Raw genomic sequence first — 11865 nt, 5'->3', positions numbered from 1 at the left:
ATGCTCCACATTTAGGTCCAGACTTCTTCATGTCAAAGAGTGAGTATAAGACTAGTAGAGTCTATAGGATAGCGACCATTAATAATAGCTCAGGTATTTGACTTTGCAATTCTTTTTTGCTTCTTTTTTTGATGTAATGTACTTGGTCATTCATGCTATCTCATTGTTCAAATTTGTTCTTCTTTTTCAGACATGGAATCCGTCAATGTGTTCGACATCTACAGCACTTATGAGGCTGCTGCGGCTCCTCCGAGCAAGAAGAAAACTAGCAAGAGACACCACGGGGAGAGCAGCAAAGCGCCTCAGGTGAAGAAGGCTCGAAATATAGGCCCTTCGGAGGATAAGCCCTCCGCCACCACAACTCCATCTTCTCCCCGCGAGCAGTAGACTCCTTCTGCTCCGGCCGGATCAACTCCTTCTCCCGCGGCCCCGACCAATCAAACTCAGCAGGCTGATCCTGCTTCAACCGGGGGCGAGATGGTTGGTCGCGCCTTTAAACTGGTCAAGGAGAGGATTGCCAAGATTGTGAAGCACGACCACGAGAGGCAATGCCTGCTACAGAGACGATGGGAGTTGACTCGATCCTAAACCGTTCCCTGAACGAGTTCACCAGTGTAAGTCATCTCTTTCTGCGGAAACAGGTCTTCTTTAGTTTATTGTTTGTCTAACTTCTATTTTGACTGCATGCCATGCTGACCCTCACTGCCGGCCGAATCCGCTTGGGTGCCGTCAACGAGCAGGCCAGAACTTCGGAGCAACGGCACGAGGATGAACTTAAAGCTGCTGAGGCCAAACATGCTGAACAGCTAGCAGTGGTGGTTGAGGAAAAGGCCCAACTGGCTAAGGAGTTGGAGGAGAAGCAGAGGTCTCTGGAGAAAGTTCGCGAGCAGAGGGACCAATTCAAGGAGTTCAACCGCTTTAACTTCCGGGCGGCCCAACAGCTCGAGGTGGACTTGGTCGCGAGCAGGCAGGAGACCACTACTCTGGAGGGCCAGATTGAGGAGTTGGAGAAAGCCAACACCAGCAATTTGGAGAGGTACAAGAGTGCCACTCTTTGATGCTTCTATGATTTCTGGAAGCACAATCAGGGTGCCAATTTCAACTACCTTCCCGAGAATGCGAGAGCTGCCGAGCTTGCTCGCTGCGCTGCTCAGTTGGCTAAGGAAGAAAGATCAAGGGTTCCTACTTCCCCTGAAATCTTGCTGGCCGGTGGGATGGACGGGGCAGACAACGAGGCTACGGGCGTTGTCGACCAGAACCTTCCCCAAGATCCTCTTGCCCCTCAAAATCCTTGAGCTCCTTAGTCTTTTCTGTTTATGTTTCTTCTTTTTAACTACACAACCTATGGGTCGTGATGTAAAAACAATATAATTTTTGTTTGCTGCATGGGCAGCTTTTACTTTTACTTGAACAATTACATCCGAGCAGTTACTGCTCGCGGTGTAAAAGGATTCGTTTTGATATTATAATATATTTGCATATTATTATAACATCTGTTCACAAGACCGAACTTAGCATATCACTTTGGTTTGGTTTAACAAAATAACAAATTTTGAAAAATACTTTAAGTGCCCTAGCATGTTTTCACTTATTTTGCTCATGTGTTTACATACCTTTTAACGATATGCTTTTCTTACTTGTACCTTGTATGCCTCCCAAGTGATTAGGGAGCTTTAGGTCCTTGGTCACTTGCCTTGACTAGAACCTGCTCGAACATTACTGCTCGTCGCAATATGATTAGCATTATAATACAGCAAAACAACACACGTAATGAGCAAGTACTTGTAATAAATACAATAGTTGGCAAGAAATGACTGGCTGAGCAGAGTCCTTTTTATTTCTCGTAATAAATGGACTAAACATGTCTTTACGAGTGATCAATAAGATCTTACACTTTTCCGAAACTTGTAAAAAGTAAAATTTATACAAGCCAATTCTTTAAGAAGAATTATTCATTGGTAATACTTGCGCAGGTGTTCTCCATTCCAATAGCGAGGAATGAGATCTCCGTTTAAGCGGGCAAGTTTATAAGTGCCTGGGTGAAGGACTTCATCAATCTGGTAAGGCCCTTCCCAATTTGGCCCGAGTACTCCAGCAGCTTGGTCGCAGGTGTTAAGGAAAACTCTTCGGAGTACAAGGTCTCCAACATTGAATTTTCTTTCTCGCACTTTAGAGTTGAAATACCGGGCGACCTTCTGCTGGTATGCAGCTACTCGGAGCTGGGCTTGTTCACGCCTTTCATCAATCAAGTCCAAGGATTCCATCAATAGCTGGCTGTTAGAATCTTGGTCGTATGTTAATCTGCGGTGCGAGGGTGGATCTAACTCGACAGGCAACATAGCTTCATACCCGTATGCCAAGGAAAACGGGGTATGACCTATTGCTGTTCGATGGGAAGTTCTGTACGACCAAAGGACTTCAGGCAACTGTTCTGGCCATGCTCCCTTAGCTTCTTCAAGTATTTTCTTTAGGGTATCCTTCAGCGTTTTGTTAATTGCTTCGACTTGCCCATTCGCCTGGGGATGAGCGATTGAAGAAAAGCTTTTGATAATATCATGACGTTTGCAAAAGTCCGTGAATAGATCACTGTCAAACTGGGTGCCGTTATCTAAGACTATCTTCTTTGGTAATATATAGCAACAAATGATGTTTTTTACTACGAAGTCAAGCACTTTCTTGGTCGTTATGGTCGCGAGTGGCTCAGCTTCGGCCCATTTGGTGAAGTAGTCGACGGCAACCACTGCATACTTTACACCACCTTTTCCTGTAGGCAAAGATCTGATTAGATCTATTCCCCAAACTGCGAAGGGCCATGGACTCTGCATCTGCTTTAACTCGTTGGGAGCTGCTCGTGGGATTTTAGAAAATCTCTAACACTTGTCACATCTTCGCACGAACTCTATTGAGTCTTCATTCATGGTTGGCCAGAAATATCCCTGCCTTAGGATCTTTTTTGACAGGCTTTGCCCCCCAGCGTGGTCCCCGTAAAAACCTTTGTGTACCTCTTTCATTAATTCTTTGGCTTTCTCCTTTGTAACACATCTGAGAATTGGCAGTGAGTATCCCCTTCGGTACAAGATTCCATCGACCAGGATATACCTAGCAGCTTGCCGCTGAAGGGTCCTAGCTTTGTTTCTATCCGCTGGTAGCACGCCACTTGACAGATACTCTACATATGGTGCCATCCATGTATCCGCCATCTAGATGACCAGAGTGGTTTCTGCTACTTGGATGCTTGGTACTGATAGTCGCTCGACTGGCACTATGTTCAGAGTATTAGCATCCTTTGCACTTGCCAACTTCGCCAAAGCGTCCGCGTTGGAATTCTGATCGCGAGGTACTTGCTAGAGACTGTATCTGTCGAACTGGGCTAACAGATCCTTTGCTTTGTTCAGATAGGCGACCATCTTCAAACCTCGCACCTGATACTCTCCCAAGACTTGGTTCACCACCAGCTGAGAATCACTATAGATGTCAAGCACTTTTATGTTCATATCCTTGGCTAATCGCAGTCCAGCGAGTAATGCTTCATATTCAGCCTCATTGTTAGAAGCAGTGAAGTCAAATCTAATTGCACAGTGAAATCGATGCCCTTCCAGCATTATTAATATCACTCCTACTCCTACGTGGGATTCGTTAGACGAACCGTCTGTGAACAATTTCCACGAGGGTGCTTGGATTTGACATTCAGGCTCGTTGGGCTCCTTAATCTGCTCGCCACCCGCGGGCTTTGTGAATTCGGCAATGAAGTCAGCTAAGGCTTGTCCTTTTATCGCTGCTTGCGGCAGATAAGATATGTCGAACTGCCCGATTTCGACTACCCACTTTAGTAACCTTCCGGCAGTTTCTGGCTTTTGCAGGACTTGCCGAAAAGGCTGGTCGGTCAATACCGTAATCGAATGAGCTTGGAAGTAAGGCCGAAACTTCCTAGAGGCCAAAACTAAGCAATAGGCTAACCTTTCAATGGGGGGATACCTCAATTCTGCTCCGATCAACCTTTTGCTTACGTAATAGACAGCCTTCTACACACATTCTTCTTCTCTTACAAGAACAGCACTAGCAGCGTAATCCGTGATTGCCAGGTAGATGAACAAAGTCTCTTTATCGACTGGTTTCGACAGGATGGGTGGTTGCACCATATGCGCTTTTAGTGCTTGAAAGGCCTGTTCGCACTCATCTGTCCATTCAAATTTCTTATTGCCTCTTAGTAGATTGAAAAATGGGACGCACTTGTGTGTTGATTTTGAAATAAATCTACTTAGAGCAGCAATCCTCCCGGTCAGGCTTTGGACATCCTTAATCTTCACTGGCGACTTCATCTTGATCAGGGCTTTTATTTTCTCGAGATTAGCTTCAATTCCTCTTGAGTTAACTATAAATCCCAAGAACTTCCCTAATCCTACCCCAAAGGAGCATTTAAGGGGATTTAGCTTCATCCTATATTTATTCAGGATGTTGAAGCATTCCTGCAAATCCTTTACATGCCCTTCTGCTTTCTTCGACTTAACCAGCATGTTGTCGACGTAAACCTCCATGTTTGTACTGATCACCTCCTTAAACATGTGGTTGATGAGTCTCTTGTAAGTCGCACCAGCGTTTTTCAAACCAAAGGGCATCACCTTGTAACAGTAGAGCCCTGTATCAGTTCAAAAGCTAGTGTGATCCTCATCAGGGGGATGCATACTAATTTGATTATACCTAGAGTATGCATCCATGAATGAGAGGATCTCGTGTCCTACAGCGGCATCGACCAGCTGGTCGATCCTCGGGAGTGGGAAACAGTCTTTTGGGAAGGCTTTATTTAGGCCTGTAAAATCCACGCACGTACGCCACTTGCCATTCGCCTTGGGCACGAGTATGGGATTAGAGACCCACGATGGATAAAATGCCACCCTGATGAACCCATTCTCCTTCAGCTTCTCGACTTCCTCTTTCAAGGCCTTTGATCTGTCTTTGTCGAGCAGCCTTCTTTTTTGTTGCACTGGTGGAAAGCTTTTGTCAATGTTCAGGACATGGCTGATGACTGCAGGATCTATCCCGACCATGTCTTTATGCGACCAGGCAAAGACATCCTGGTTCCTCCTTAAGAACTCCACCAGTGCTTGTTTCGTTGTTGTCTCTAAGTTTTTACCGACTTTCACAACTCTGGTCGGATTTTCCTCATCGAGTTGGACCTCTTCAAGGTCCTCGATGGGTCCCACTTCTTCTTCAAAATCCCCAAAGCGAGGATCTAAGTCTCTATCCTCACTTTGGGCAACACCCTATTTTGTGAGATTATCACCTGAGCGGGCTTGAACATCAGTTGCCATTTGCAACTCCTTCCCGATGGCATCTCTCGATACACCCTTCTTTGCCTTGGTGATCAAGGTGTTGTAGCACTCCCTCGCTTCCCTTTGGTTTCCCAACACGCATCCTACCCCTGCGTCCATTGGGAATTTCATGGTGAGGTGCCATATAGAAGTGACGGCTCGCAAGTCGACCAGAATTGGTCTCCCTATCACAGCGTTGTACGCCAAAGGACAATCAACTACTATAAAAGTAGTGAGTAATGTCCTGTTAGCAGGTACAGTGCTTGCTGTGACTGGGAGTCTGATTGACCCTACTGGGGCGAGCCCTTCTCCGGAAAAACCATAAATGGTTTGGTTGCACGGCTCTAGGTCCTTTACGGAGAACTTCATCCTTTCCAGGGAGGACTTATATAGGATGTTGACCGAACTTTCTGTATCGACCAACACCCTTTTCACCATCATATTTGCGATCTGTACATCCACGACCAGCGGATCGGAGTGTGGGAATCGCACATGTTGGGCGTCGTCGTCAAAGAAGGTGATCAGTTCCTCCTCTGTTCGAGCCTTTTTTGGTGCACGATCCTCGACACTCATCATCTCGATGTCCTGGTCATGGCGTAGGGTTCGATCATATCGTTCCTTCGCTTTTCCACTATCTCCTGCAAGATGTGGGCCTCCGCAGATGGTGAGTAGGGTACCTGCCACAGAAGTTGGCTGTAAAGGTGGCGAGCGTTGGCGTGCAGGCGCCGACTCGTTGCCACCTTGAGCCTCTCACTGAGAACCTCTCGCGGCTCGTACATATCTTTTTAAATGCCCCTGTCTTATCAGGAACTCAATTTCATCCTTCAGCTGGTTACACTCATTGGTGTCGTGCCCGTAGTCGTTATGAAAACGACAGAACTTTATTGAATCTCTCTTGGAGATATCTTTCCTTATTGGTGCGGGTCGTTTGTGGGGCACGCTTGAGCTGGTCGCCTGATAAACCTCGACTCGGCTTTCAACAAAGGCAGTGTAATTAGTGAATTTCGGTTCATACTGATTACCTTTGGGGCGCTTACTCTCGGAGGTCAAGGGTTCGTTGTTCGCCCGCTTTCCACCATTCTTACCATTGCCATTCCCGTTGCCTTTGCCATTGCCATTGGGCTTAGACCCATTGGCAGCTTTGGCAGGTTCTTCCTTGGGCCCTTTGTCTTTTGCTGGCGATTTCCCTTCATCGGCAATTGCGTCTTCGAGCTTGATGTATCGATCAGCTCGATCTAAAAACTCCTGGGTACTTTTAACCCCATGCTTTCTAAGGCTACTCCAGAGGGGAGAATGGCACCTAACCCCAGCGGTTAGGGCCATCATCTTGCCTTCATCGCCCATAGTATTGGCTCCTGCTGCAGCTCGCATGAAGCGCTAAACGTATTCCTTCAAGGGCTCCCCCTATTTCTGGCGTATCTCGACCAGTTGGCTCGCCTCAGTGGGGTGCACACGACCCGTGTAGAACTGTCCGTAAAACTCCTTCACGAACATCTCCCAGGATACTATACTTGCAGGAGGGAACTTAAAGAACCACTCCTGGGCGGCATCAGAAAGTATCGCTGGGAAGATCTAGCAGCGAGCATCTTCAGAGACTTTCTGAATGTCCATTTGTATCTCAAACTTGTTAACATGAGATACCAGGTCTCCATACCCGTCGAAATTTGGCAGAGTCGGCATCTTGAACTTGCTGGGGGTTTCTGCCACAGCAATCCTTTGTACGAAAGGGGTGCCTCTCCTCCAATCGTACTCAATGTGCGATGTCTGCCCCCCGACCAGCTGCTGCACAGCCTGGTTCAGGGCATCGATTTGAGCCTGAACGGCTTCCGGAATTGCTGGGGCCTCTGGTGCCGGGGGAATGTACTCATCGTGCCTTTCTCGGCGGTCGTTGAGTACATCCCTCAAATCATCGTCTCTTCACCACTACTTGCTGGCTCCAAGCTAAAGACGTTATTTTTCCTGGGCTGCCCCCCGCATTGTGACCTGCTTGTCGGTCTTCTCTAGGTGGGGGGCTCCTGCCTCTACCTCTCTCTTCGTTCCTCCGACCAGCATTTCCTCTGCCTGAGTCGGCCTCATTGTAGCCATGTCCATCTCTGAACCGTGACTGGCTATGGCGCAACCGACTATTTCCTCTGTTGCCTCCTTGGGCTGGCATTTCCCGAACGTTAGGGGGAGGCCTGCGTTGGTCGGTGGGTCCCCGTGCATTGTCATGCTGTGGGGGGCCCCTGACCGCAGAGCCTGTCTATGAGTTTCTTCTATTGGCAGAAGGACGTTGCCCCCTGCTCGGTGGATGCGGCTCCTCACCCCCTGGGCGTCTAGGGCTGCGGGGCTGTTGCCCGGCCCTATTCTGCCTCGGGCGTAGGGGATTGCCTCGACCAGCCTGAGACGGAGGTTGCGTCTCAAGATCCCTAGGTGGGATATCATCCTGAGGCATAGGTGGCTACTCTGGCCTCTGAGGGCTTATTGGCTAGAGCGGAGGACTAGGATTAGGACCCCTTTGAGGTGGCCCGCTTGGGGGTTGATCAGGCTGGGAGGCTGGCACAACCTGATTCCTAGCCAGCTGGATGGCTGCTTCAAGGGCTTCCATGGCATCCCTCTGTCGACGGTCCATCTCCACCTGCCGCTCGCTCAACTCCTGGCGCTGGTGCTCTATCTCCATTTGCTGTGATGCCATTATCTCGGCAACATTCTCCTAATTGGCCCTCAGATTGGCCAACTCGTCTTGCAACACCCCCAGTGTTGTCTTCAGGGTCTCAGAGTCCAACTCCTCCTCATCAAACTCCAAATGAGGTTCATCTTCAGCCACATTTGGGGGAGGAGGCTGGGATGGTGCAGCGGCAGCCTGTCCAGTCTTCTTGGTAGTTTTTGCCATTAGATCGTCTTGAGTTCAGCTCTCAATGAAAGCACCAGAATATTGACCCTCGTTTTGGTCAATGACACGAAGTCTAGAAAACGACAGAAAAATAATACAGAGCTTTAGAAAACAATCTAATGGGAAATAAAGAACACAAAGAATTATAGTGGTTCAGCCCCAGTGATTGGTAATGACCTACATCCACTTGATACTATTATTAATATTGAGCTCCAAAGGTGTGATCAAATAACTAGGGTTCCTGAGTTTCATAGACCTTAGAAGGAGAAAACAATACAAACGATGGATAATAGTAATATGATCCGGAAAAAAAAAGGGGTCCCCATTCTTGAGCTATTTCTTGTGTATTTATAGGCTCAAGAAGAGTTACATGAGTCAAGTAATAATATCTTCCCTTAATAAACGGATCTTCAGGTCATAATGAAGAGATATTCTCGGATATCATTACAACTGTACAGATTTATTCATAAATAAATGGAGTATACGACCAGGCTGATCGTATATAAAACTTGAACTTCTCATACGGAAATATCTCTGGTCGATATGCGAGCAGTATCTCTGCCACGTGTCGGCCACGTGTTGAAAATTCTTGCCACGTCATCAACAGCTGTTTTTTGGATAAACAATACTATAAAACATATGACTATAAAAAATGTATATCATATAGGACTACAATATTAATGGTCATTAACCCATTAACATGGTATGTGATAAAACCATCTAGGTACTTTGTCTACTAATCGTGGTAGGTTAGATCATACTATAGTATATGATAACCCATCTAGGTCCTCTATCTACTAGTCAAGGTAGGGTAAATCATAACTCTAAACCATAAAAATGATAAAAAATTCTTGGGGCTTGCTATCTAAGCAAGTCATATGCCCAAGCGACTACAAAACATAAATTCTTGGGGCTTGCTATCTAAGCAAGTCATATTCCCAAGGACTATAAAACATATTTATACATATACATATCATAGCATAAAACATATCATAAGATAAACATATAAACACATATAATCTATCTTGTTTTCCTTACCAAAAACCGGGATATGGAGACAAGAACGGGATTTAGAACACTCCTAAAACCAACAGTGTGAACGGTGGGTTTCTAAAGAAAAGAGATGAAAAGAGAACTAAACCGTCCAAGTAGATTCTTACCGAAAAGAATCTTAAGTTTCAAGAAACTTAAACACCTAATCAAGAATCATAAACAAGAGTTAGGATATGAAAGAAAACTAAAGAACCATGAAGAACTGGACTTAAGGATAAGAATACCTTGATGATCTTATGACTTGATCTATACCTTAATACCAAAATAACTCTATATCTTACTTCCCAAGTGTTTAGAAAAGCTTAGATTGGAAAAGCTTTTATCCCAAAACTCAAGTGTTTCTTTCTATAGTAACCTTAGCAACTTGAAGGCTCAGAAGAATACTTGAAGAATGAAGAAAATGGCCGAGTACTAGGTCCTATTTATAGATTTCAAGGAGTGAAACTAACCCCTTTTAATTTGGATAAATAAATGAATATAAAATAAAAAAGATTTGAATTTTCGTTCAACAAATGCCCAAAACTCGGTTAAATCGTTCAAAGACAGGTCCAAGTGGTTAAGGCTGTTTTTAAATTTAAAATCCCAAACTTTCAAAAATAATGCACCAGGGGCAATATATCGCCTACTCTGGGCGATATATTTCCTAGACCATTTTCCCGAGCCCCGTTCGTTCGTTCGTGCGAAGTCGACGTGTTTTCTGTATCTCCTATAGGCGATATATCAGCCCCTATAGCTGCGATATATTAGCATACGTTGATATATCAAATACGTATTTGCACTTTTTCAACATATTTTGAATTGATTAAGCAGTTTTGACTGAGTCAAAACGTGATCCTAACAGCTGCTGGAAGGTTCTAGAGCTTCTAGATCATTCTTTTAATTAATCTATTCATCAATAATACTTAAATCCTTAATAAACATGATTATGACAAGTGTCACATTCTTAATAATTCTATCTAAACCTTAGGTTATAATAAATAATATTTCTAGGACAAGCAATATTAATCAAACTTTATGTTATAATTAATATTTCTAAACTATAGGTTAAACTTATAAAATCCATAATTGTTGCTATGAGTTTTCAACTAAGTCCCGGCTTGAACCAAAACCCATGAAAACTAACATACTACAAACTACTACTAACTATTATTACTATCTAGCTAAGTAAAATTCTGGGACACTACATTTTTTATATTGCAAGCTTAATGAGCACATAGTTTTCTTAGCCTCATAAAATGACATGGGTATCTCGTTTTCTTCAGGCAATAAATCTTTCAAAAAAACTAACAATTCCGTGAAAATCTTATCACGCTATCCATTTTTGGCTTTCATATTGTACAATATAAGAAGGGCTAACAACTTTGTAAATTTAGTGCAACCAAGGTAAATCGGCTTTTCAACGTCATTAAGAAGATTTTCGAACTTAACGGGATCTACTTCTGATTCATAATATGCATCATCAATCATTTCATCTAAATTATCCCCATGATCAAATTGCCTATAATTTCGAACTTCATTCATCCTAGGAGGGTCGGGAGTAACATGAAGCTCTTCACCATGCCAATACCATATTTATAACTTTTATTTATCCCATGGAAATATAAGTGCACTTTTATCATTGTGGCAGTCATCTTTTTCATATTTCCACACTCACTACAAGGACAACAAATATAGTTTGGATCTTTGGCACGATCCAAACTAAATTTAAGAAACTCATCAACCCATTTTATATATTCTACTGACATCCATTTATTTTCCATATTGCGCTTATTTGTTTTAATAAAAAATAAAAATTAAGAAAATAAAATAAACACACAAAACAAAAACTAAGTATAAAAAAATCTATAGAAAATTGGACAGCATATCCCCTAATTTACTAGCCTAGCCATCTGTCACAATCAACACCAACATGTCAAACAAATCAAACAACACATAGGTTTTCATCCATATATCACCGCAGCACACAAAATTCTCATAACCTACTTCACTAAGACATGCAAGTTCTCAATCTTCCGTTATCACTGCAGCACACAAAATTCCCATAATCTACTTCACTACGGATGCATATCTAAGATATTCAAACTCCACTAAAGTAATACAATTATCATTCAAAATTGTAAAAGATTGAAAATTAAAAAAAAAATCAAATACAACATACCTTTTGCAATTAGCTACCAATCCAATGCTTTAAGATCAATCAAAATATTAACATAAACATTATTATCAACAGTATAAAACATAACAAAGTTAGATGTTGACATTAATTTTAAAAAGTGCACATAAATAGAATTCAAATAGTAAATCATGTTAATTCCTAGAGATCCTATACCAAATGTTTCAAATCACTAATTCTTTTATTTTTAAAAGGAATAATTAAAATATTTTATAAATCATAAACACATTATTTTATAATTGTTAAATAATTAGTAATAAATAGAATAATATTCATGAATGTTTCTATAACTTTCTACCAGAACTACTCTTCACACTTGTTTTTATCTCTAATATTGTCTTTAACCTTATTCCATTGATCCAAATTACTTTTTCTCTAGTATTTATTCTAGAATTAAACCAACCCAAAAAAAGATATATAACTCATGATACAACAATAAATTTTTTTAATTAGTTGAA

The 11865-nt window shown here is 43.0% G+C and overlaps 1 protein-coding gene across 1 annotated transcript; it reads left to right on the top strand.

Annotated features, from left to right (window-relative positions):
* Window positions 1-689: 689 nt before the first annotated feature.
* On the top strand, window positions 690-1058 carry LOC133806798 (uncharacterized). Its single transcript, XM_062244888.1, has one exon. The coding sequence runs from the start codon at window positions 690-692 to the stop codon at window positions 1056-1058; it is 369 nt and encodes a 122-aa protein (XP_062100872.1).
* Window positions 1059-11865: the final 10807 nt, after the last annotated feature.

This window comes from Humulus lupulus, chromosome X (assembly GCF_963169125.1).
Source record: "Humulus lupulus chromosome X, drHumLupu1.1, whole genome shotgun sequence".
In the NCBI taxonomy this organism is placed as follows: Eukaryota; Viridiplantae; Streptophyta; class Magnoliopsida; order Rosales; family Cannabaceae; genus Humulus; species Humulus lupulus.
This window is presented reverse-complemented; position numbering and strand designations above follow the sequence as displayed.